General features: G+C 53.9%; 1 protein-coding gene across 3 annotated transcripts in view; it reads left to right on the forward strand.

Annotated features, from left to right (window-relative positions):
• The first annotated feature begins 7,924 nt into the window (after positions 1-7,924).
• RET (ret proto-oncogene) overlaps positions 7,925-26,588 on the forward strand; it is a 55,433-nt gene continuing 36,769 nt past the window's right edge. For 2 of the 3 annotated variants that reach the window (XM_066349735.1, XM_066349736.1), the window contains exon 1: positions 7,925-8,184. In XM_066349735.1, the coding sequence (XP_066205832.1) occupies positions 8,115-8,184 (70 nt within the window). In that variant the 5' untranslated portion in view covers positions 7,925-8,114. Of the gene's footprint in view, positions 8,185-24,326; positions 24,474-26,588 lie in introns of those variants that run through there. The other variant, XM_066349737.1, reaches the window with a different exon arrangement.

A 26,588-nucleotide genomic window follows, 5' to 3' on the forward strand; every position in this document is an offset into this window, starting at 1 on the left:
GGGGCCTCAAACAACCCCATCTGCACCCCTGAGCACATGCTTTACTGTTGCCCGTGCTGTCTTCTCTCCTTGGAGGACCATTTCTCACTGCAAGACATTTGATCAGCACTCAGAAACAGCCTCTACAGGTCTCCATTCACAGGACTCGGACATAAGCCCAGCACAGTAGACAGGAACATTGAGCTGCTCCTATATGTGCCCTGACCAGGGATCAAACCTGCAAACTTGTTTCAGGACAATGCTCTTAACCAACTAAGCTAACCAACTGAGCTAACTGACCAGGGCTCCCATGGAGCTTTTGAGCATGGATTGGGAAGAGGGGTGCCTTGGAATCAAGATGTCTGAGCGATGAGTAGGCAGTGAACAACAGAAAGGGCTGGGAGGAGGTGAGAAGAGCTTTCCAGGCAGGAGGACCAGCTAATGGAAGCCAGTGGCCAGGGAGCAGGTGGGGAAGTCTGAGGCGTTGGGGGTGGAGGGCTCAGGAGTCGGGAGTAGAGGGGAAAGGGTGTGGAGAGAGGCTGGGGGCTGCATCTCAGCATTAGCAAGCAGGCCTTTGAGTCTCAGGTTGCTGCACGGAGTCCCCTGACAGCCCTTCATCGCTGCATCTTAATATGCACGTACTCATCAGTCCCTTTCCAAAGAGGCCCCTGAGAGAAGGGCCCTGGATCTGCTGAGCTACACAGATGCTGTCTGATGGGGCAGGGATCTCAGCAGGCCTCAGCAGGCCTGGGGCTGGGTTCTGAGAGGAACAGAAGATTCCCCAGGGTGAGTGGGGTGCCTGGGATGCAAATCCCAGCAATATCACCCTTCTCCCTGGGGCTGTAGATCTTCAAACCATCAGAGTGTGCTGGATCAGGGAGCCCACTAGGGCAACTCAGAGCCCACATGGCCTGGGGCTGGGCAGCACAGTGGGCTCTGGCTTCTCTGCTCTCCCCTCAGCGGGGGAGTTTGTGCCAGGAGTCTGTCCCCCCCAGGAGCTCCAGGGAGAGGCTGGAGATGTTTCTTAAACTTTGCTGCCTGATAAGTATACTAGCCACACATGACTAATTTCATATCAGTATAAATTCAGTAATATTAAAAATTCAGTTCTTGTGCCTGAACTGTGGTGGCGGATAAAGCGTTGACCTGGAACGCTGAGGTCGCCGGTTCAAACCCCTGGGATTACCTGGTCAAGGCATATATGGGAGTTGATGCTTCCTGCTCCTCCCCTCTTCTCTCTCTCTCTCTCTCTCTCTCTCTCTCCCCTCCTTCTCTCCTCTCTAAAATGAATAAATAAAGTCTTAAAAAAAATTCAGTTCTTCAGTCACAGTAGCCACAATTCAGAACAGCCCACTTGGCTGATGGCCAACATGTTGGACAGCACAGAGTGGATGTTCCATCATTGGAAACATTCTGTCAGACAGCGCTGTTCTAGGAGATAAAAGCCAGGCTGGCCAACTTCTCCACAAGCAGGAAGGGAGCCCTCTCTGGCCTTTGTGAGGGGTCTGTAGCAACAGTGGGAGCCCTGAGAGGTCTGGGCCCAGATAGCTACTTTAGGGAGTTGCTGGAGAAGAAGCCATGAGGGCACCAGACCTGGGCTTACGAAAAAGTTGGGCAGGTGTGCAGGGGCTACCAGGGTTGGGGACAAGTAAGTACCATGCTCCTGGCCCCATCTGCAAACAGAGGGGTCAGGGGGAGCCACCCAGGCTGTGTCCTCATGCATTATACCTGCCCACCAGCAAGCTGTGGGCCCCCGTGCCATCCCTCCATCTCACAGAGCACCCCTTCAGCACTCTCAAGCCTGAGATGAATCTGGAGTTTGCACATTGTGCTTGGAGCTGCAGCCCATACCATCCCGGGCATGGAGCCTTCAGAAGTCATTATGGGGCATTAAGTCAATGGACTTCCTATTTGTCTGCACTCCAACAGCATGGCAAGTTTTTCTGGCTCCAAAAGACCACCTGGATGGAGTATTCACCTGCAAGTCCTGCACTGTGACCCTCTTAGATACGAGCTGCAGCCTCTGGAGGGGCAAGGGTGAGGCTGCCAAGCAGATGTTTTTGTGAGGAGCTGGAGAGCAATGCTCCTGTCCGTGCTGTGGCAACGTGGGGAATGCAACAGCCCAGCCTGTGTCCTGGGGTTTCCAGAGGGGGCCATGCTGTGCTGTTCTGGCAGCTCCATCCTCTTTGTCAAAGTTAGCTCTCCAGGAGGCTCAGCCTTGATGACACCTTGACATTGGGGTCACATATAGACGCACTGCTTGTGTGCTTCATGTGTTGGCACTCATCCGTGAGAAGCACCAAGGAAGGAAGTCGTTGTTTTGTTTACTGTGGTATCTCCATCGCTGCAAATGACACCTGGAATCTAGTCAGCACGCAGCACATGTGTGTTAAATAAATGAATTCTTCATGAAGGGCAAATGGGAGATGTGTACACTGGGGGACACAAAGACTCACATACAAGTGCTTAAATAAAAATAAGTCTCAGCATTACACTAGTTGATCATTTCAGGTTCCATGACTAGGGAGGGGAAAAAAAATATTGGAGACATTCTGGGAGCAGGTGGCATCTCTATCTGTGGACCCTCTTTGAGTCACTTTCCTGTACCTCAGTATCCTTCCCACAAAACAGGCTTCCCTGTGGGGCCTCCAGCTCACTCCTGCTGCTACTGTGTCACCTTTCACCAGTGTTTGTTTGTGTTGTGGGCCATAGACCAAATCGGGATGCATCACCCACCTTATCTGAAGGTTTTGCATTTTATTCTGAAACCAGAGAAGTTTCAAACAGGTTTTGAAATGGTTATAGTGAGTTCATTTCTCACTCACATCCAACCATTAAGCGCTCCTCACTGACTCCAGAAGCCGAAGGGAGAAGAAAGGCTTACTCGTAACAGGATAATTTGTCAAAAAGTTACAAGTGAATAAGAGCAGGGCTGTATAGGAAGTGTGTATCGAATGATATGACACACTGGCTTCTAATTGCTGCTGCCCTTCTGATCAATAATACATGTTTTCAAAAAGCCTTCTGTTTGCATTTATGCAATGGACTGTAACTACTGCAAAGGATCCATTAAGACCTATTTTAAAAAGTGCATTTGTAAAAACTTGTCTAAATCTGCATTACAAGGCAGATTATGAAACCGCCTGGGGAGATTTTTTTTTTTTAATCTAAAAAGCATTCAGGCCATCTTTGCTGGACTTGCCAATTCAGCTTCCTAATATCTGCGCAGCCTGCTAGTGAGCCAGGCTTGGCCTCCTCCTCGGCTGGATAATGCAAGAGGCAGGCATTGTCAGGCCTGAGGCTCTGTCAGGCTCCCACTGCCCAGGACCAGCAGTGTCCTTGGGCTGGGCACTATCAGACTCAGTGTGGGCCCAGGTAGGGCTCCTGAATGTATAATGACAGCCAGGGAAGTGCTGCTGTGGCCTAGAGGACTCCTGGGTTCCAGGACTCTGGTCCTTTCTCTGAGAAGCCTGCAGATCATGTGGGGTGGAGAGGGTGAAGGACAGGTGTTAGCTCAAGCAGGCCAGTCTCAGCAGCGAGTGTTAGGGGCCGCCTGTTCTCCATGCTAACTTTGCAATGTGCTCTGGCCTCTGTGGACTGTTGGCCTCAAGCTGATGGAATCAGCAGTGACCGCTCTCACTGGCTGTCAGGGATTCACTTGCTGTCAGGCACTTGGGAGGAAGGGACGCCGCTTCCCCACTGAGGTCCAGATACACTGGGAGCATGCTGGTTCACACAGAGGAAAGACATGACCTGGACACAATTTAGGGCCCACTGGCAGCTTCTGCACCAGGCCACGAGCCCAGCCTCTCACCCAGACAGCTTCCTGGACCTCAGGGGACCCCAGAGGAAAAGTGAGGAAAATGCCCGTTTTCTTCTGAGCCAGGAACTGTGCTGATCCTCCTGAGGGTTCATCTGGGGTTGGTCTCACAACACTGCAAGACAATTACCATGTGGCACTCCCATGTTACAGATGAGAAACCGAGGCCCAGTGATGCAGCTAGTTGGTTCTTGCGCTAGGTGACAGGAAAAGACACATATCCCTCCAAGAGAAGGGGGGAAGGACAGCCGAGGAGAGAAGGGAGGAGGAATGGTAAGGAAACTCAGAGGAAAAAACAAGTCTGTTATAGGAACATTTGGAAGGGTGATTTGGGTTAAGCGGTCAGGCCTTCTGAGTGGATGTGGGTCTTCTATAAGCCTCAAAGGGTTTCTGACAGATAAGCTGGACCCAGTGACTTGTGCTCAGAGTATTGGGCTCAGGCCGCATGCACCCAGTTCCTAGGAAGGCCTGAGAAGAGTCCCCTCACTGCTCAGGCTGGGGTCTGTCAGCAAACGCCAACTGTGGCCATGAGGCAGTAGGCTGGGCCTCCACAGTCAGGGGAACACTGTCCCTGGGCCACATCCTTCGAGCTCACCCCTAGCTTGTTGTGCTGTGTGTGATGAGGACAGCATATTTCTCATAGGGGTGGACAGACAGTGAGACGTGCTGTGGGCCCTCAGAGCCAGCTGTCAGGCTCTGGCTTTCCTGGAAGCTGCACCTAGAGGAGGGCAAACAGACCTGCCAGTCCCTCGGTGCCCACAGGGATAGCAGTGGGGTGGTATTGTAATTACTTCTGCTTATTGAGGGGATGCGGAGGGACCAAGCAGCTAGCTACAGCCTCACAATCAGCCCCTACATCGCATGCTTGCACAAGGGAGTAAGACCCCTTCCCAGTCCACTCTGACCAAGTCTGGCCCCACATCAGCCTCCATAAGCCTCCAGTGCCTCCAGGACTGGGCTGCACTCCTGACTTTGTTTCCTCTTCCCTACGAAGCCCCCGAGGCCAGGGTTTCCTGCTGCTGCACGCAGCCCCTGCTCCTCAAAGCAGTCCTTCTCCCTGATTCCCCACAGCCACGCAGGTCCACGACGGCAAGCATCCCTCCCTGCCTCCCACCCACACCAGCAGCTCCTCCACACTCACACAGGCTGCACCACATGAGATACCTGTCTCCTTGGCTGGGCCACCACCCTTCCTTCCTTGAGTTATGTTTTGGAGCCAGACCCAAGGGGCTCCAGATAAGCCTCACCTGCGCAGAAGTGAGAATGCTGCAGGAACAACACATGAACCGTGCACCCACAAAGCACCTGATCCCGTGTTGGGGACAGGGCCTCACAAACACTCTTATAGTCATTCTTTCCAGCCACCCAGCGAAAGAGGATCACTATTTCAGCCCCCATTTTGAAGACAGCAAAATTGAGGCAGAGAGAGATAAAGTGACCTGTGCAATGGCACATGATTATATGTGGCAAAATTCAAACCTAGATCTGACTCACTCCAAAGCAGAATCCTGTATCAGAACCTCTTGTGGAGCTATTTTTTTAGATGTGGATGTTTATGGAGATGAGGCCCAAGAATCTATTGATAAAAGCTGCCCCAGTGATAGTCCAAGGGGGGCTGTGAGGAGGAGGGTTGGGGAGCACTGATCACATTGTGACACATCCCCGCCCCCAGCTCCCAGAGAACTTTACATGCCAATGGGAGCCCATAGCCCTCAACAGTGTGGTGAGGGCAAGGATGCTAGAGCCAAGTCCTAAGCCTGGGCAAGATGATGGCTGTGATTTATTGAGCACTTATTGTGCGTCCAACACTGAGCTCCACCCTCATGCATACTCTGTCTCTTTATCCTCACTCCTGAGAGCAAGATGTTTACAGTTGGAAACTGAGGCACAGAGGAAGACAACTTGGGGAAGCCAGGACAGAGAACAGGAACCTCCTGCACAATCTCCTGGGGCCCCTGGAACAAAGTAGAGACAAGGAAGAGGTTTCTTGGGGAGTCAAGACTAGCATTCTGCCCTAGCTGGGCTTCTGACCTCTCCTGTGGAAACTCAGAGAGGAGGCATTAATTTCCCCTCTGCTGGGGAAGAAGGTGCCTTCCTGCTACTCGGAGTCTCAGGATCACAAAGCCAATGCACAGTCCCAGGCAAGGCTAAATAAATCACTCCTCACCTGCAGCTGAGGCCAGCAAACCCAGGATTTTACCCCTGCCCTCTACTGCGTGCCCCTCTGGTCAGGTCCTTGAGCATGCACAAGAGCAAAGGTATGCAGCCATGTCCACATATGTGGGCACATGGATGTGCACATGTGGTACACATGTGCATATACATACATGTACATGTGAGCCCCCCAAAGCACTGATGTGAGAAGAGGGCAATGCCCTCTCCACAGTGTCAGGTGTCCACTCAAGCCCTCCAAAGGTGGAAGTAGACAGAGGGCAAAAAGAGGGAGGGGGCCCAGGAAAGAGCACTGCCTTAGATGGGACATACAGAGACAACCAGACATCCAGCCTGTCCAGTGTCGGCCATGGCCTGGCCAGGGTGTTTCTTGGAAGGAGGGGAGGGGAGAGGGGCTGGTTGGGAGAATAGGCCAAGCTACCCCTCTTCCTTCTGCAGTCTCCTCCCACAGGAGCCTGTTTAAAACAAAGAAAACCCCTCAGCCCTTCCCTCCTACTCAGGTTCCCTCCCTGACCTACGTAGCCCTGAGTGTGCAGCCTTGGAAGCCATGGGCCCAACTCCATTCAAGGGAGTCCTCTTTGGCCAACTCCAGCCCCATAAACCTGAGGTTCTGGAGCCCTGGGCATATGTGGCAGGCAGCACAAGGCCTGGTAGCTGCAGGATGGCTCTCCTGAGCTGGCAACACTGTGTCCTGGTTTTCTGCCAGCAGGTCCGCTCCGGACATCCTGGCTGGCAGAGCCCCTAGCCTCTGTCTTGGCAGCTCCTCCTGCTGCCTGCCAGGGTGACTTCATTTTGACTCCATATCCACAAAATGATGTTCACATCTCTTCTACAGCCCTGAGTTCAGCCAGGCAGGTGGGTGGGGCTCTATACACAGCTGGAAGAAAAGGCCTTGAAATAGGGGTCCCCCAGGCTAGGTTTCCTGGACCCTTCTACCCTAGGGCTTCCATTCCTTTGCCCCAGGTGGAAGCCAGATCTCCAAAGGTAGCTAGTTGGTGTGCAGAACAGTTTACTTTTCCCCAGCGATACAGAACCCATCTTCAACTTTACCCCGGGCACCTGTGTTAAGGGCCTGGTGTTTCCCCTTTTTAGGATTATATGTGTTTGCGAGCATCATTTCTTTGGGCAAACATTAAATTATTTGGGGCTCTAGTTCCTCCCTGTTGCTAGCTCTCCTACCCAGTCAGCTCCACATCCAAAGAGTTCTGTTGTGGGGGTGGGGGTGGGCGTGGAGGGTGGACTATAACCCCGAAGCACCTTACTAGGCCACCAGCGCCAGGTCTTTTTGAAAGGTGTGTCCAGAGCAGTTTATTGCTCCCACTGATTGGACCAGATCTAAAGAAGGGATATCACTAACTGACTTTAGGACAGCCTTAAGGTGTCCTGCGCCGCAAACATAGACATGTCAGCCACACCCCAGGCTGGCCCCAGGAGCGCTCCAGCTCCCTGTCTTCGCCTTGGATCGTCCCCTCATCCCGAGTCGCGCTCCAAATGAGGTCGCGCTCCCACCGCGCCTTCCGTTCTCAGAAATGGCGGAGGATGCGCTCCGAGCCAAGAGCCTGGAGGCGGGGCATTCGCTTGGTCCCCACATCTGCTCGGGTGCATCCCGGCCAGGCCTCCCAGACCCCACATCCCTGCATAGTTCCCCTGCCTTGTGCGGCCGCAGGGAAGGGCGAGGCGCACTGGCTAAGACGGAGGACTCCGCTGCTGGGGGGTCGCGGAGGGCGCTGCAGAAGGCAAGCCCGCGCCCCGCTTCCGCTCCTGCCCAGCCTAGCGTAGCCCAGCCCAACCCACGCCCTCGCCAGGTACCCCGCGTTTACCCTCTACTCGCGCCTCCCTTGATCCGCACTCAGCGGCGCCGGGGGGTCCCCGGAGCCCCGCCCCTATCCGCACCCGCCTGCCCCTGGCCCCGCCCCGCCCCGCCCCTGACAGCACCTCCTTCGCAGCCTTCGCCAGCCTCGCATCAGTCTCGCGACCAGAGTGCCGGGGAGTGCCGGAACGGATCCTCTCCCGAACCTTCGCGTCCGCAGTGCCTCCGGCAACCCAGGCGGGATGGTGCGGCCAGGTTGAGCGCCGCACCCCGCCGCCAATACCCCTGCCAGAGCCGCCAACCCTCTCGCCGCGGCCCCGGTGCGCACGGGCGATGGCGAAGGCGAGGGACGGCACCGCGGGGCTGAGGTGGCTGCTGCTACTCCTGCCGCTGCTCAGCGAAGGTGAGCCTGGCGGCGGCCGCGGCGAAGTTGGCGCCGCGCGCGGAACGGCGGCTTATACGCTTGGAAAACGCCTTTCTGTGCGCGGCGGACAGCGCGCAGCGCATTTGCGGGCGAGGAGTCCAGGCGGGAGCGAGTTGGTGCGATGGGCAGGGCGCCTTGGGCCCGGGCTGGGTGTGTCTCGGGCCAGAGCGGGATGCGGGCCAGACCGGGCGGCCGGGGTCGGTGCCCACCAGCCGCGCGTCCCAGCTTGGTGGTTCTTGGAGCGGAGCGTACGGATCTTGTCGCGGTTTCGGCGCACGTAGGAGGGGACAGGTGAGGTGGCTCTGGAAAGCCAGCAACCTGTGTGGGGAGTTTTGTTTCAGCGGGAGAATGTGCCCTGGTTTTCTTTCCGCGCTCCCCGTTGGTGCGTCCCTCCGCGCGCTCTCACCCCCTCCGCGCCCCGCGGCAGGCATCTTTTTTTTCTTTTTAAAGGTTGCTCTTCTCCCGTGCGTTTTTTGTTGCAGCACAAGTCTTTTTAAAAACCTAAGAACCTGTAGTTTCTTGGTAGGCTCTCCTCGATGGCCCGCTCTGACCCAGCGCAGCGGGGCGGGTGGCCTGCCAGGGTCGAGACCCACAGGGCTGCTTTAGATCCGCACTTAACTGCGGGGCAGGGGCGTTTGGATCCATATGACGGCTCTGAGCCAGCCTTTACCAAGAGCGTTTGAACCTCCTGGCTTATGTGCTACGGTGAGAGTATTAGATATGGCCTTGCAAAGGTTGGTCACTGCCCCTATCCCCAAACCCTAACAGAATGAACCGCAAGACTGTAGAATCTGACCTCCTTGGCCATGCATTTCAGTTTCCCTCAAACCGTCCCTGACTGATGGGCTCCTGCATGCAGGAGGTGTCTTCCTGAGAAGGAGGGAGCATTGGCCATCCTCCCCCACTGCTTTCAAAGAGCTTTTTCTCTCTCTCTTGGCCTTTGGGAATAGAAGAGGGGGGGGGGGGAGGGTGGCATGGCACCTCTAGAACCCCTTCCTGCGCAAACTCGAGGTTTACGGGCCTGTCCAAGGCTTTGTTCTTGAGACTAGATCCCAGCCTCAAAGAGCAGATACTGAAGCCAGAATGGTCCCCAGGGTGAGATGCCCTTTCTTTGCCCCAGGGAAGCGAGGAGGAAGGGGGCTTTTCCGGTATGGAGACTCTGGGGTCACAGTGCTTGCAAGAGGAAGACAGGCAGGTAACTGTAAACAGTCAAGGCAGAAGTAAAAACGACAACAGAGAGTTGTAATGTCTTGTAACTCTTGGTTTGCAACTTTGTACATGTGGGCTTGGAGTCAGGTGTGAGCAGGAAGCAATGTGCTCAGGGCAGCCTCAACAGCAGCAGGGACTTTCCTGCTGAGAGGTTTCCGGTGTCCTTCCACAGCCTTCTGCTTAGCCAGGGTGCTAAGTGAGGCTGCCAGTGGCTGAACTGTGGGGGCTGGGCTGCAAGGGTGACCTGGGGCAGTTGGCAGAAACAGGTGGCTTTTTTACACCCTTGGTCCATGGAGTTGGGTGGCAGAAGGCAAATTCTTTAATCCAGGGAAAATGAGCACCCTTCACCCTGCCCACCTTCCCTTAGGATGACCAACAAAGCACAATTGGTGGCACTGAGCGTGGAGAAATGGCCCCACAGCACCACACCCTGGAGGAGACATCTGGGGCCTCTGGAGAGGCCTGTGGGTGCCCTTTGGAGCTGCAGAGCCTGATGACTCTCAGTGAGCTGCTCAACACTGCCACTAGTGTGCATGCCACTGCAGGGGGACCCACCCAAACTGGGAGCAGCTCAGTCTCCGGGCGCCCTCTTGTGGATCGGGTACTCCAGCAGTCTGGCCTGTTGCCTGGAGGATAGGCTGGGCCTCTAGAGGATAAAGGCCATCCCTTGGCTGACCAAACACCTCCCCAAGACAGGAAGCTCCCTTCCATGCTGGGGGCTGACAGGAGGGGGTTGCAGAAGCAACCCAGATAAAGAGGTCATGGGCAAGACCAGAGAACAGGGAAAGGGGCAGCACTGTCTCGGGCTGTAGGGATGGGCTGGATCCAAGGAAACCCAGAGCAAGGCCGTGGAACATTGACTAACAGCCTTCCCCAGTCCTCTCCCAGCCTTCTCACCACATGTGCACACTGTCACTGTGTGTAGCCACGCACACCTTCAGAAAAAGATGCCAACGCAGACACAGACTTCCAAGTAGGGCAGGACTGCTCTTCTCACTCATACCCTTGCACCCATGCTTACACACCCTCAGTCATCACCAAGACACACTCCTCCAAGTAGGGCAGGACTGCTCTTCTCACTCATACCCTTGCACCCATGCTTACACACCCTCAGTCATCACCAAGACACACTCCTGCCCTTTCTCAAGGGCACTTGTTGAAGATGCCTGTGGACACAGTCCCACGGCATGCCCCATGGCCTGGCTCCTTCATACTTCACTCTCACCCAGGGGACCCAGACCCTCTCCCTGCCACTCACACAGGGATTCTACACATGCACATAGAGACACTTGCCCCTCACTCCCCATACCCACCCTGGGTGTGCTGGAGCCAGAGCTGGGGAACCTCTACTTAACAGCTCTTAAGAGTTTCTGGCCTTCTGCTGCTCAGTGCAGGTGCAGCCATCGCTGTGACACAGATGAATCCAAACCCTGGCTTCTAGGGCTCCCAAGCACCATCCTCCTGACCTTCTGTAGGTTCTGGGCAGGATTCACACATCTCATCTTCCTAGCCTGGATTCCTGGGTTCCATTTTGCTCATAACCCCTTGCTGCAGGGAAGGACCTGCCATCTCTGCCTGGGGACTTCCAGACCTTAGACTCCCAGGCACCAAAGAAAGGAGTACTTGCCATGACTTGACAGGCCCCCTCTCCAGGCTGCGGGGCCCATCCCTCTGCAGTGGGGCCTGGGCAGGCACTCCTGCTTGGACCAGGAGGTAACAGAGCAGCCCCTTGGCCAGGAAGGCTGCTCGGTCTAGTCTTCCTTTCTCATCTGGCACCTCCCTTCTCTTTGGCTAGGGACTAGTGGAAAATATAGTATAAATCTTGCTTTGAAGGCTTACCTGGGCCCAGTCTTCTTCTCCCTCCTCCACCTTGCAGAACCTCTCTAGCTTCTGGGAGCTACCTGTGTCCCATACTGGCTGCCCTAGGCCCAGCGAGGCCCAGCCTAGTCAGGAACAGAGAAGTGAGCCAGTCTGTGGGCTCCTAAGGGTAGAGTCTGAGAGCAGCGCCCTAATAGGGACGTTTGTTGAGGCCACTGCTAAATTGCCTTCATTCTGCAGAACTGCTTTAGGGATGGCTAAGTAAATCGCAGTTTCTTTGGTGATGTGAAAGAAGTGGGAGGCGTTCACCTAATAGGCAGCTAATAGCCTTTTAGCCAAGGAAGGAGGTAACTCATTAAAAAGTATGGTATCTGTTAATTCAGAGCCTGAGCTGCCAAGGTGCAGGGAGGCTCTGAGCTGCCACCTCCCCTGAGGCCTTCCTCCTCTCTGCAACCCAAGAGAGGACTCCTTGGTGTTCTGGTTTTAACTGGATAAGGCTGATGCCAGCAGCGGCCACTCCCCACAGAGGGTTCATAGCAGGCTGGTCTATGCTGGGCATTGCCCGTCTGCTAGCTTACCGTGTCCTCCCGAAACCCTAAGCAAGGTGCCTTGATTTCCCATGTCACAGATGAGGAAACCTTAGCTCCCATAGCCTGTGAACTTGAGCCCAAGGAGAGGATGTAGTGACTCCCACCCCTGGTCGTCTGGCTTTCAGCAAGCCAGTTCTCTGGGCCATTCGTCATGGGTACCAGGGATAGGGCTGAGGAGGTGTTCTGGGAGGTAAAGGTGGCCCTGAACCTGTTTCTCTACCAGTGACTCACCTGCTTGGGCTTCCAGGAGTATTGGGGACAGCTTGGCTCAGGTATGTGAATGACATATAGCTCTGTGCTGAGTCACCTAGAACAGGAGCCCTTCTGCCCCTGTCATAGCCAACCCCAGAGGAGAGGGCCTGTGTCAGGAAAAGGCCGTTGTGCTGGTAGTACAAACTTGGGGTGTGTCTCTTGCACTTACCCTTTGCCTAGAGACCCAGCACCTGACAGAAGCTACTGCGAGGGGGTGAGGGAAGAGGCGCTGGGCTTCGCAGGAAGTGGGTGCAACCATGCACCCTTCTCTAGGGCCTTCCTCCCCAGAGCTCCAGGTCAGGCTATGAGAAGTCATCCGCCACCCTGGCACCCTGAAAAAGGGGCAAGGTTGGAGAAGTGCCCCTCAAAGGAGCACTTGCTTCTCTACTGTGAAAGTATCTGCATTTCCACTGTGGATTGCCTCCTTCCTCTCCTGGGTTTGGAGGAGGACCCTTCCTGATGTGGGCTCCTGACCTTGGCTGTCACTCATCCCAGTCTTCCCCCAGGTCTTCATCATCTTCCTCTTCCTCCTCCTCCTCCTCATATTTGTAGTTGTTTTTTCTGAGTGACTGAACAGTAACAGTCACAGATATAAGGATCAGCTCACCCACACTCTTTGAGGGACCACCTCTTACCTGTGGCACTTCTCAGGGGTGGGGATGCACTGTGGGGGACGGAAGAAGGGCCCTTTCTCCTCAAAGCTGTTACCTGCAGGGAGAGACATGAGCAATAAAGGAAGCTGTCACTTGTCTTAAGTGTGTGTGTGTGTGTGTGAGAGAGAGAGAGAGAGAGAGAGAGAGAGAGTGTATGTGTGATTTCAGATGGAAGTGAGGCAGGAGGCAGACTGAGGGGTGGGGGAGAGACAGTAAGACTCAAAGAGGTCAAGCCCAGGGTGTCCCTCTGGGAGCCTGGGGAGGACGTTCCTGGGTCACTTGAAAGGGTGAGACCACGCCTGACCAGGCAGTGGTGCAGTGGATAGAGTGTCGGACTGCAATGCGGAGGGACCAAGGTTCGAGACCCCGAGGTTGCCAGCTTGAGCAGGGCTCATCTGGTTTGAGCAAGGCTCACCAGCATCCTTGGACCCAAGGTCACTGGCTCGAGCAAGGGGTTACTCAGTCTGCTGAAGGCGCTCGGTCAAGGCACATATGAGAAAGCAATCAATGAACAACTAAGGTGTCGCAACGAAAAACTGATGAAAAACTCTCTCCGTTCCTGTCTGTCTGTCCCTATCTCTTTCTCTGTAAAAAAAAAAAAAAAGGGTGAGACCACTCAGGCCTCCCATAGCCTACCTGGCTTCCCTTCCCTGCCCAACTGGCACAGAGTGGCAGCCCCAGGCCAGTGCTGGGAGTTTAGGGGAAGCTATGACTCCTGAGTCAGGGCTCTGCCTCACCTTGGAGGCCCTTAAAGGAGAGGCCTTCTGGCTGACATTACAAGACACTTGGGAGCCCCTCTTGCTCTCCCTCCCATCTGGTTTTCCCACCACCCACCTTCCCAGAGTTCTGGGGCCAGATAAGGCCTTGACTTTCCTAGAGCTCTGGCCTTACAGCTATGTATTTGGGGGAGCTCCTGGGACCCCCATCTGCCCCTGAGGCAGGAGTCTGTGAAGCCAGTGGACCTCTGAGCTGTCCACCCTGAGAACCCTGGGCAAGGCATAGATGGGGCAAGAGGTGGTGGCAAGGTGCCCCTGTTTCCCTTAACCCCTACACCGCCAGAGCCAGTGCCTCTAGAAAGCACGGCTGTAGGGTAGACGATGCCAATGGGACCTGGAGAGAGGCGGCCAGGCTGCACCTGGGCCCTCAAGCAGAGCAGGTGGCCAGCCTTCAGCAAATACCTCTGTTTGCTTTTGCCTTGTAGTTGGTTCCACAGAGTGCCACAGACGAGGCACCACCACGGATCGTCATTGTGCACCTGTACAGATGTGTGCCTGATGGCTGGCCAGTGCAGATTCTCCGTGACATCAGCATGTCCATTGGGGCCACTGCTGGTGCTTTTCATACCTGCTCAGGGGAAGCAGCTGTGTCCCTATGGGCCCAGGTCCTAGGGCCTTAGTTCCCTTCCCAGATTCAGGTGCTGGCAGCTTTACCGCAATGCAACCTTGGGCCTTTGCTGCTCTGTGACACCGGATGCAGATTCTGTGCTCTGCAGGGCCTAGGGCTCCAGAGAAGTGCCTAAGGGGATGGTGGCCCTGGAGGAAGAGGCGGTGCAGTGAAGCGGCGAGCCCAGCCCTGAGCCCCAGCCCCAGCCCTGACCTGGGCTCTGCTGCCAAAACGATCAGGAAGCACCTGGCAAGACACTGGCCATCAGACTGGTTCTAACCCCCTACCCCACCACATTGCAGGTACCTCTGTCATTGACAGAAAATTTTAATGATTCTCGATTCTTTAGAGAGAGGAAAATCAAAAATTAATCTCCTAAAATTTGTGCAGTAGCAACCCCTGGCCGGTTGGCTCAGTGGTAGAGCGTCGGCCTGGCGTGCAGAAGTCCCGGGTTCAATTCCCAGCCAGGGCACACAGGAGAAGCGTCCATTTGCTTCTCCACCACCCCCCCCCCCTCCTTCCTCTCTGTCTCTCTCTTCCCCTCCCGCAGCAAAGGCTCCATTGGAGCAAAGATGGCCCGGGCGCTGGGGATGGCTCCTTGGCCTCTGCCTCAGGCGCTAGAGTGGCTCTGGTAGCAACAGAGTGACGCCCCGGAGGGGCAGAGCATCGCCCCCTGGTGGGCAGAGTGTTGCCCTCTGGTGGGCGTGCCGGGTGGATCCTGGTCGGGCGCATGCGGGAATCTGACTGTCTCTCCCCATTTCCAGCTTCAGAAAAATACAAAAAAAATTTTTTTTGTGTGCAGTAGCTGGGAAAGATATGTCTTCTTTATGCCAGGATCTGAGGGTGGGGGTGAGTTTGGGGCCTGAGCTGGTGGTTCAGAGTGTGACTGTGGGCCTCTGAGCAGAGGGGAAGAGAGTAGATAGTTTCTTCCTCAAATGTTTCTGTCCAATGAAACCAGCAGAAACAGTGAAAAGGGAGAAGACACATGAGCCCAGCTGGCCCTAGGCACAGGCTTCCTCTCTGCCCACTCCCCTTCCTTGCCCTTCCAGCAATGGCTGTGGGACTGCTGCCTTCCTTTCTGTCCTTTCTGGAGAGGAGAGGGTAGAGTCAGGCACAGGCCTCTGCTAGCCGCCATGTAGCCATTGAGTGGGTGCAGTGCTAACACGCCGGGGCACCACCATAAGCAGGGGCTGAGCATTGTTCCATGAACAGCCTGCTGGTGGTCCTTGCTGGACCACAGACATGACCCCACAGAAACTCGAAAAGTCTTGACACAGGATCCCAGCCTCCTGTCTACCTGTATCTGCGAGGGCTGGTGGAATATCACTTGGTAACAGAAACTCTCACTGTTTCACTGACTCAGCAGTCTGTGTGTCTCCTCCTCATGAGGCCTCTGACAGGCTCCCCACAGCCAGAGGTAGAGGGGTGGGGCTCAGAGCTCTAAGCAGGCAGGCCTGGAGGGGCCCACAGCAAGCTGTCCACATCTCATGGGCTGACATCTTACCACGTCCTCCTGGGGGTCCCCTCTCTGGCTTTGACCCTGCACACCAACTCTTCTGGGTCGACTTCTCATCCACACAGCAGGCCCCTGTGTTGGGCCCGGCAGCGAGGCCAGGGAAGGGAGAAGGAGAAGGTAGCAAATAATTACAAATTTCTTTTTTTTTTTTTGAGGTCAGATTCACTAACATAAAATTAACCATTTTCAAATGAACAGTTTAGTGGCATTTGGTACAGTGGTGCATAGGCCTCTCACCTCCAGTAGTGCCCAAACCCTTTTATCACCCTGAGAGGAAAAACTCATGCTCATTAGGCAATGCCGCCTATCCCTCATCCCCGGCCCCTGATAACCACCACTCTGCATCTGTCTCTGTGGCTGTGCCTTTTCTGGGTCATGCTCGCAAACGGGTCTGTCACTTACCTTGATGTTTTTGAGGTGCATCCTGCCTTGTAGCACATGTCATTACTGCATCACTTTTCAAGGGTGAGTGATGTTCCATTGCCCGTAGAATTCATCGGTTGGTGGACATTGGGGTTGTGTCCACCTTTTGTCCATGCTGACTAATGATGCTCATGCTTTCGGGCCTCATTATTATGGCCTAGGACAGGGGTTGGGAACCTATGGCTCGTGAGCCAGATGTGGCTCTTTTGATGGCTGCATCTGGCTCGCAGACAAATCTTTAATAAAAAAATAATAACGTTAAAAATATAAAACATTCTCATGTATTACAATCCATTCTTTTCCTACCACTCATGTTCATGGTTGCGGGTAGCTGGAGCCAATCACAGCTGTCCTCCAGGACAACAAATTTTTATTGGATAATGCGTAACGTACATGGGTCGTTGTATGGCTCTCATGGAATTACATTTTAAAATATGTGGCATTCATGGCTCTCTCAGTCAAAAAGGTTCCCGACTCCTGGCCTAGGGGGACATGTGTGGTTCTAGCCTAATTCCAACCCCATATCACTAGCCTCACAGTGACCACCTCTGCCAGAGCCCACCCCAAGTTCCATCATGCCCACCATTCTGCCTCTTGGCCCCTGGTCAGGAAGTTCATTCTGTGACAGCTTCTGCACAGACGTCACATAGATTCAGGGAAATCAGGATTTGGTCTGAAAGGAGCCTCAGTGTCAGGTACCACCCGCTCATTTTACAGATGTGGAAACTGAGGCCCAGAAGGGGGTGTGAGCTGTCCCACATGGGAGCAGCATCAGTTGAGGACTTGGTGGCCATGACCTGTTCTCCACACAGCTCCTCCAGCCCAGGAGTTGGGTTCCTTTTTCACTCTTGAAGTCAAAGTCTTCAAGGTCTTTTGACCCCAGGGCACTTGTTGACAGCATCCAAATGCAGGCAGTGTGTGCCCCAGCACTGGTCCACAGGGTACGCGGTGGGGCCGTCAGAACTCTCTGATTAGTCTGGCCCCAGTCCATGCTCTGCTGGTGCCTGCCTCTCTCGCAGGCTTCCTTAGCTCTGTTACCTCCACCCTCCCAGCTGAGCAGACCCTCAAGCTTTCTTTGGGAACCCCACATCCTGCTTCTGCTCCAGAGACTGTGGTGCTGTACCTGGGGGTCCTGCCCACAGCCCACCCCGGTTGCTCTGCCTGTGCTCATGCTCACAGCAGCAGTAGAGAGGAGAGGACAGCAGACCCCAGCGGCCGGGAGGGGCTGCAGTGGGGAGCACTGTGACATCCCCACCCTGCCGTCCCCACAGAATGGGGGAGTATGTGCTGGGGACAGGAGGGCAGGCCGGCTGGGCAGGAGTCCCCTAGCCCTCCAAGAGACGGGACTGCCATGAGGGGGGCGACTCCAGACGTGACAAGGAAGCACGTCCAGACTACAAGGTGGCGTTCCAGCTCCCTCAGGACGCAGAGGTCACCGGCAAGGCCAGTTCTGTCTAGCAGACTACTGAGGGCTTGTGAAGACAACTCTATCCCAGTCTTCTAGTGTGGGTGTCCCTGTGGGGGTGCTGCTCTCCCAGGGGCTGCCTTGACCGTGCCCACCCCCAGCAGATACAGTCATGGTTACCACCCAGATGCAGAAGCAGACTTGGTTGGATCCACCTTCTCCACTGTTTAGTGGTTGTAGGACCCAGTAGATCCAGAGGAAAGAATTCCTCCTAGCTCACTTCTGTGCCCAACAGGGATGGGCCTGTCAGGTGTCTGGGCCCCGAGTATCTGTGGGCCACCGGCAGGTGCCCCTGTGCACACAACAACCATTACTGTGTTTGTCTCTGTCAGCCATGCACAGCCTGAACAAACCCCTGTCCATCACCCCTTCCTGGGCCTTAATTAAACTTCACCGAAATGTTAAAGAACAAATTCATGCGGGGAAACTTTTAGGGACACCTGCCTTTCAGAAGAGGGTAAAGGAGGCCATGAATGGTTCTTTATGGCAGCGTGTTCCGCCCGGTCTGCAAGCAGGTGGGTCGGTGTCCTGGGTTCCCAGGTCACAGTGCCCTGGCTCCTCTACACCTGTGTATATGGCTGTCACACAGCAGAGGAGCCCTGAGGTTTTGCACACTGACCTGTGGGGGGACCTTGGACTTAAGACCTGGCTTACTGTGTGGACTTGCTCTGCTTTCGTTTCCCTTCTACAAGACAAGGATCATAGATGCTCCTACCTCTGGCAGTTGTGTTCAGTGGGACAGTGCACGTGCCGCACTTTGAGCGGGGCCTCTCGTGAAGACGGCTCCGCAGAAGTCTGGCTGATTAGGAACGTGGTGAGGAGGGTACGGGGCAGGGAGAGCCAAGGCTGGTGTATCCAGTCTGCTGGGCTGCAGGGTACGAGAGCCCTGGAGCCAAAGGGGCCTGCTGACCCAACCATGGTCACCAGCAGTCCACTACTCGAGTGGTCAGTCTTTTTCCAGGCTGGCCTTGCTGAGTGAGAAATTAATTATAACCCAGTGGGGGGTAGTTTCCTTTGCTTAGAAGCCAGAAGGAACTGCTGTCAGGGCTGGTGATTAGTGTGGCAGCTGGGAAATCACCTTTGAGCAGGAGTGTCCATCATCTTGGTGGGGCCACTGCAGCTGGTCTGGCGGGGCAGGAAGGGCAGGTGGTAGCTGCAGGTACATGCTAGCTACAGCTTGTGGCCCCGTCCTTAGAAGTGGAAGGCCGGGGCTGTGGGCAGAGGATGAGTCTGGGCTGCTGGCTCCCATGCTACCAGGCTGCAGACCTCAGTCCCCCAAACCTCAGCCAAGTCCAGCCCTTTCCTCACCTCGAGCAGAGGGCTACATGGATGATGCATGGGGGGTTTCCAGAGAACTGAGCCCTGTCTACAGTTCCATCATCATGAGTGTGAGAAGTAAACTCTGGGCTTGTTTCCCAGCGTTGAATGGGGAGAGTGAAGTCTTGAACCATCATGGATAGCTCAGCCCAGATGTTCAAGGAAGAGCTTTTCACAAGACTGGGGGAGTCCCTGTCCATGCTGGGAGCAGGGGGCCTCTGAGATGAGAGCTGGCCCCTCTGTCTCTCTTCCTTCACCAGCTGCTCTTGCAGATTGCCAGCCACCTCGACCAGCAAGGGCCCAGAAGGATAGATGTCTTGGGAAGACACTGCATCTCACATTGGGTCCCTGACCCTTCCCCCACCGTGGAGCACATCATGGGGGCTCAGGCTAGAAAGATGATGGTGAGAAGGGCCTTGAGAGCTGTGCTGTGTGTGAAGCCGCCAACCAGAGAGGTGGGCAGGAATCCTGGGCTCTGTGTCAGTGGTGGAACGTGGACAGTTCCAGAAGTCATTCTAGAAAACCCAGCATCCAGTGCGTGCCAGGATGGGTGTTTGCTCCTTCCCATATGCTGGGCCCGTCAAGCTTGCCCTTGTTCTGTGCCCAGCCCAGCCTAGGAAGGCCACTCAGCCTCGTGGCCACAGTGGCACCAGCTGCCCAGTGAAGGCTACTGGCAGCATTTTGGGAAGAAGGAATTTAGGACTGGGACTGAAACTACACTAGGGGTGACTACTGAGCTCTCTGGGCACCAGGGAAGTAGCTGTCCCTGGCATTTATTGAGTACCCAATATGTGCACTAAGCTGTCTATCTGTTGGCCAAATATTCATAGAGGCCAGAGATGTTTTAATTATTTTATTTTTTTCTCAGTGGTTTTGCAAACAGAGGCTTAAATTTAGAGCAACAGGACTGAGACAAGCTGTCAGATTTCCCCAAAGGAGGCACTGGCCTGGGAGGGAGCACAGCTGAGCTGAACCAGAGAATCATGAGCAGAGGCAGCTGGCTCTCAATGTCAGGTGCCCAGGGACGGTCAAGTCACTAGAGCCAGCCATTGCCGGTTAGCTCAGTGGTAGAGTGTCGGCCCGGCATGTGGATGTCCTGGGTTCTATTCCCAGTCAGGGCACACAGGAGAAGCACCCATTTGCTTCTCTTCCCCTTCCTCTCTTGCTTCTCTCCCTCCTCTCTCTCTCTCTCTCTCTCTCTCTCCCTCTTTCTCTCTCTCTCCCCCCCTCTTCCTGCAGCGATGGCTTGATTGGAGTGAGTTGACCCCGGGTGCTGAGGATGGCTCCATGGCCTCTGCCTCAGGTGCTAAGAGCTCAGTTGCTGAGCAACAGAGCAACGCCCCAGATGGGCAGAGCCTAGTCCCTTAGTGGGCTTGCGGGTGGATCGCGGTCGAGGTGCATGCAGGAGTCTGTCTGACAGGAGTCTGCTTCCCCTCCTCTCACTAAATAAGAAAAAAAAGTTAGTAAAGCCTGCCCCCAGCCTTCCCTTCACACTTTCTCTGTGCCAGCATCAGACAGGGTTCTGGGGACACAGCAGTGAGCAAGACGGGCCTAGTGAGGCCCTCAGAGGCCTGTGCAGCCCAGCTCTTCTCCCACAACTCGTCTGAGTCAAAGCCGGCAAAGCTGGTTTTGTTTGGAAGCCTCAGGGTGGCTGGGAAAGTGATTGTCGTGGTGGCGATGATGTCGTGGTGGTTTGGGGGGTTGGGGATGCAGGTGGCGATGGCAGGGGGATGGAACTAAGAGGCCGATGATGGTGGGGATGAGGGGGATGATGGTGGGGGGTGAGGGGGATGATGGTGGGGGATGAGGGGGATGAGGGGGGTTGTGAAGTGAAGGTGCTGGTGATAGTGGTTGTGGTGAGGGTGGTGTTGTGGTCATGCTGATGGTGTTGGTGGTGGTGATAGGAGTTGGGAAGTAGTAGGGAATGGTGGTGACGAGGGAGGTGGTGTAGCCACATACAAGGAGGTGCCGAGTGTCCTATTCTCAGTGCCACAGCAGGGCTGCTGAGGAGAAGTAGCCCTTCCCCCCTCTGTTCTCCCCTGAGCCGAGGCCTGCCCGCTGCTCCCATTCCTGCCATGGGGCCTGGAAGCTCCATGAGCTCTGCCAGCAGCTTCCTCATCTGAAACTGGACTGATGAGAGTACCCCCGGGAGGTCGTGATGGTAGAACAGTGTGGAGTAGGTGCCATGCTGAGACCGGGCCTGGCACTGGCGGTTGTCAGTGTCTGCCTCTGTCGGCATGAGGTAAGTTCTCTGAAAGGAGAGGAGCCAAGGCCAGCATGGTCACGGGCCTGGAGGAGGGGGCTGAGCTGGACATGGCTCATCCAGGGAAAGGAGCTGTGAGCAAGGCTGGACTGAGTGAGCTCAAGGCCCACAGCCAAGGTCTGAATTTGGGAGCAGCAGGCTGAGGCTGCAGGAACTGGGCTAGGCCTGAGAGACCCAGAAGATGGGTCAGAAAGATACCTGGTTGAAAAGATATGATGGCTGCCCAGAGCAGGTGAGAGACTGGGAGGCCACTGAGTCCCTGGGTACAGGGAAGGCCCGAAGAAGGTGGCGAGTTTAGTGAGAAGCCTAGCAGGTGCTGTGAGTGGTCACACGGGGCTCCTGGGGTGGGCATGTTGGCACACGTGGGGAGGAGGCGTGGCCACACAGGCAGAGGGAAGTACTCTGCATCAGCTCGACTGGCCTAAGTCTGGGCTTTGCCTACTCTGTGGGGAACAAGGGACTCTGGAACCACAGCCACATCATGACCACTACGGGCTCAGGTATTGTGACCTCCATGGGCCTCTTTTCTCAAAGAACGTACAATTACGTATTATGACAGTGTTGGTTTACAGACAAATACAATATTCTTATTGTATTTCTTTCTTTCTTCTGATTTTAAAGTAAATTAAAACTAAAACACTTGTGTGGGCCCCAGGCCCTGTGCCCACTGTACCTGCTGGGTGGTGGGCACTGGAGGGGCACGCAGCAACAGCAGTGGTGGTGAGTGTGCCTGTCTGGAACAGAAGATCTGTGTGTGACCTCACTCATGGGTTGGTGAGCTGCTCAGCCATTCCCGTCTCACCTGTAGCTGGGGGCTGTGGTCCTGTGAGTGACCAGCAGCTGAGGCTGGAACCATAGCTGACACCAACAGTGCCTGTGGCGGGCTGCCAGAGCGTTAGTGGGGGCCAGACAGGACCAAGATCTTACTGGTTCTGACTGGCCCTGGTGCTAGCAAACAATGGAGCTATAGGCACAACTTTACGCTTCCGGATGATGCTCTAACCAACCGAGCTATCCGGCCAGGGCTATAGGCACATCTTTAAAGCTGATATCCCCATATATAGCAACAAAAACAAAAGTAGATAAATTGTATTATATCAAAATTTAAAACTTTTGTGCATCCAGGGATACCACCAACACATGGAAAAGGCAACCTAGGGAATGGGAGAAAATATTTGCAATCGTATATCTGATAAATGATTAATATTCAGAATATATAAAGAACTTCTACAGCTCAATCACAACAACAAAAACCCAATGCAAAAAACAGGCAAGGAACTTGGATGGACACTTCTCTGAAGAAGGTATACAAATAGCCAATGAGCACATGAAAAGACTCTTAAGAACCATAGTGAGATATTGCCTCACACATGAGGATAATACTATGAAAAGCACAGAAGTTGACAAGTGCTAGCAAAGATGAGGAAAAACTTGAACCTTGTGCAGTTACAGGGTGGGAATGCAAAATGGTGCAGCCACTGTGGGAAACAGTATGAAGGTTACTCAGAAGATGAAAGATAGACTTACCATATGACCCAGCAATTTTGTTTCTGGGTATATATTCAAAACAACTGAAATCAAGATCTCAGAGAGAGATTTATACACCGATATTCATAGCAGCATTATTTACAATAGACAAGAGGTGGAAGCAACCTGTGTCCATTAATGGATGAGTGGATAAACAAAACTTTGCTATATCCATATAATGGAATATTGTTCAGCCTTAGGAAGGAAATTCTGACCCATGCTACAACATGGCTGAACCTTGAGGACATATGGTAACTGAAATTAAGCCAGTGACAAAGAGACAAGTATTGTATGATTCCACTTAAATGAGGTACTAGAGTCGTCAGATTCAGAGACAAAATCAAATAGTAGTTATCAGGCTGGAGAGGGAGTGGGAATGGGGAATTAGTATTAAATGGTCGAGAGAGTTTCAGTTTTATAAGATGACAAGAGTTCTGGAAATGAATGGTGGTGATGGTTGCAAAAACAATGTAGATGTTATAGTTAATGCCACTGAGCTGGGCACTTAATTATTAAGATGGTAAATTGGATATTGTGTGTATTTTACCACAATGAATTAAAAAGACTAAGATTTTTTTTAAAGACGGCCCCCCCAGAAGAAATTTATTTGCCATATAGTCTTCCCCAATCTCTGCTCTTTTCCTAAAAGCAAAATAACATTGCAGTCCCTTGCCCAAAGTAGCCCCCAAGGGGGACACAGCACAGTGACTTCAGGGTGTGTACAGCACGCTGCAGGTGACCCTGCCTGGGCACAACACATGTGCATGAGCGAGCGCAAATGCTCTGGCTAACTACTAATGGCGACCCGGTGTAAGTGTTCCCCGGTCAGCAGGGAGTCATTTCCTGAGCTGAGGGCTGTGGTTTTGTTCTCAGTCTGATGGCTGTTTGCTTAACACCAACGACTGGCCTCACCAGGATGGCTAGAGCACTAGAGGGCACTGCATGCCCAGAAGAGCCTTGTGAACAGGGCAGGCATCCATCCACATCGCTGGCCCTGTGAGCCTCACATCCTGCTGCTGCCTGGCCAACCGTCAGACTCAGCTAGAAAGTATCTTAGCTGCACCCAATCTCTCCCACCTCCCTGGTGCACCCTCTTCCCAATCCAAATTCTAACCATTTCTTGAAAGTGCTCAACCATTCCCCATCCTGTTCATGAAACCATGTATTCATTAGTTTGTCCTTCATTGATTCATCCACTGGCTCACTCATCAGTGAAATGGCCTGTGTGGCGGGAAGGTGGGAGCACTGAGAGAGTAGGGAAGAGTGTATTGGGAGTGGGGCAAGTGGGCCCCCCCCCCCCACGAGAAGCTGTGTTTGATTCTGCAAGCAGAAGAGAGTGGATGCTGCGCTGCAGGCAGAGGGTAACATCATTCAGCTGAGCCTAGCTGCTCTTTGGCAGTTGGCCTGAGGGGGTCAAGACTGGGCTCAGGGGGATGGGTTGAGCACTGTGGTGTTGTCAGGGAAAGAAGATGAGGGAGCATGGCAGCTTGGCTGGGGTGTGGCGGAGGGCTGTCTATGGGCTGGGCTATGGGGTGGAGGAAGGGCTCAGGGTGAGTCTGAGACGTTTGGCCTAAACAGGGTAGAGCAGAGAGTGTCCTTGACTTTGATGAGAACAGTGGGAGGAGCAGGGGAGGGTTGTCCTCTAAGCCAGAGTAGGACATGGCAATGAACAAGTTGATGGAGACGTGCATCAGGCCCTGGGGATCAAGGTGTCAGGGCTGGTGACCTGGTGAGCGGCAGCATCTGTAAAGGCTGTCTTTAGAGCCATTGGGGCTGGCTGCCGTTTTCTAGAGGAGAATTTGGAGAAAGAACAGGAGCTCCCAGTACCTAGAGGAGGAGACCATCACAGGAGGTGAGCAGGCTGGCTGATGGTGGTGAAACTGGGGACCACCCGACGGGAGGTTGTAAAAGCAACTGGAGAGAAGCGAGAACAGGAAGGAGGGACAGTTGGAGATAGTACAAGTTCAGCAGCAGGAAACGCACTGGACCTGTGCCTTTGTGGGGCTGAGGAAGACACGGGCCTGCGGAATTCTCTGCCCAGCTAAAATGCCTTCCGAGCATGAGGTTAAAGTGTTTCTTTAAAAGTTTTTTAATTTTCCAATTACAGTTGCTCACTTCAGGCAGACACACTTAGCTCCTGCCAGGCCCTGACAATGGGATTACCTTAGACATTTCTGTAACATAAGTGATCCACCCCTGCAAGTCTAGAGTAGGGAAGATTATTTAAAAACAACAACAAACACAAGACACAAGGTCATGTTTGCTGTGAGTGGGATGGAGTGGAGGGTGGGTGGGGACATGGGGGGCAACAGGTTTGCTTAGTGTCCAGTTAGTCTGGCCATGCATTCACGGTGTTCGTCATAGTGTCTAGTTCAGGCTAATAATAAGCAAAACGTATCCCTTCTATGTATCAAATGTTCAACTAGAATAAAGAGAAAACATGAATGGGGTATGGGCGGAGGGGCGGTGGGTAGATAGGCCAAATCACGAAAAGCTGAGGTGCTGGTCCTGGGTTGAGGCTGGAGGGACCCCCCCCCTCCCCCCGTCCCACACACACAACACAGATACAGGTGTTCTGCAAGGGGAAGGGCCACCCTGGGGAGGAGCCCAAGATACTTGTTTGTGTTCCCAGCAAAGATGTTACCCAACTCAAAGGGTTCACCCCTTGGGATGTTGAGATGTAGTTGTTTTTAGATAGTTTTATTTACTTGTGGCGAGTAAAGGGTACGGGATTCACATCCCCACTTTGTCTTCTTGAATTGAGGTTGAGGTTTAGCCATGGTTTCTATACACTATTTTCGTCAATCACCTATTGATTTCTTCTTTGTAGTTGGCTACTCTTACCTGATTGGGTACCTATCAAACACATCCTGTTTACAGTTGCCTATGCAAAACACTGTGCTACATTTTAACATTTAGCAAGAATAACATTTAGTAAGAACTGCCTAGAGCTTGGGAGCCTGGTCCTATCTAACAAAGATGATGGCATTAGGAGATCGTCGGTTAAAGAGACTGCTGGGCCTTGATAAAACATACACCTGCACTGTCTGGCGCTTGGCAAGTGGGGGAGCCGGCCGACTGGTGAGTGCACCTACAGGAAAGGTGGTCCCTGCACACACACAGGTGCTGCTGCTGACCACACACTCTTCTTAGGTCAGACCATTTCAAATTTTCTTTCTATTAAAAGCCCCAAATCTGGCTTTTGTTTTAGTTGTTTGGAGCTCTATGGGTTTCCATGGCAAGGTGACCATGGTGAATGTGACCTGGCAACACTCAGAACAGCCTGGAGGCAGGCCCTGAAGTGGGATGAGAGACCACAGGCATCAGGCCAGGAGGTGCCTGCATGATCAGATGGCACCATAGAAGGGGGTGAGGAGTTCGAATGAAATTCAGGCGATCTGTGTGTGGCCCTTAATGGCCAGGCTGGCCAGGACCATGGAGAGTTGACGAAGGTGAGCCCCATAGTCAAGGCGAGGCAGGGCTTAGTGTGTCTGAAATAAATGAACAAGAGAATGGGGGTGGGGGAAGTGTGCAACAAAGTTAGAGAATATGTGTGTGTGAGAGAATGCAACCATGTCTTGGGGGCGTGAGTGTGAGTGTGGGAGAGTATAGCCGTGTGAGTGTGTGCAACCATGTCCATGTGTGAGTGTGATAGAATGCAATCATGTCTGGGGGGGTGAGTGTGAGAGTGTGCTACCATGCTCGTGTGTGAGAGACAGAGAAAGAGACAGATGTACCATTCTGAGTCCAGGAAACAGCACCCACATAGCCATCAATACTGAAGAAGTTCACACAAGCGTTTTTTAAGTTATAATAAGAGAACAGTGAGGATCTTAGAGTTCTGTGGTCACCCTCAGACTGAGGGAGGGTACCCAGGGAAGGAGCCTCCTCCCCAGGCTGGGGTCAGAGCTCGCTGGAGCAGCTGGGTTGTAGCCCATTGTGTGTGGAGAAGTGGCAGGGTGACCCA

This window comes from Saccopteryx leptura, chromosome 9 (genome assembly GCF_036850995.1).
Source record: "Saccopteryx leptura isolate mSacLep1 chromosome 9, mSacLep1_pri_phased_curated, whole genome shotgun sequence".
NCBI classification, from domain to species: Eukaryota; Metazoa; Chordata; class Mammalia; order Chiroptera; family Emballonuridae; genus Saccopteryx; species Saccopteryx leptura.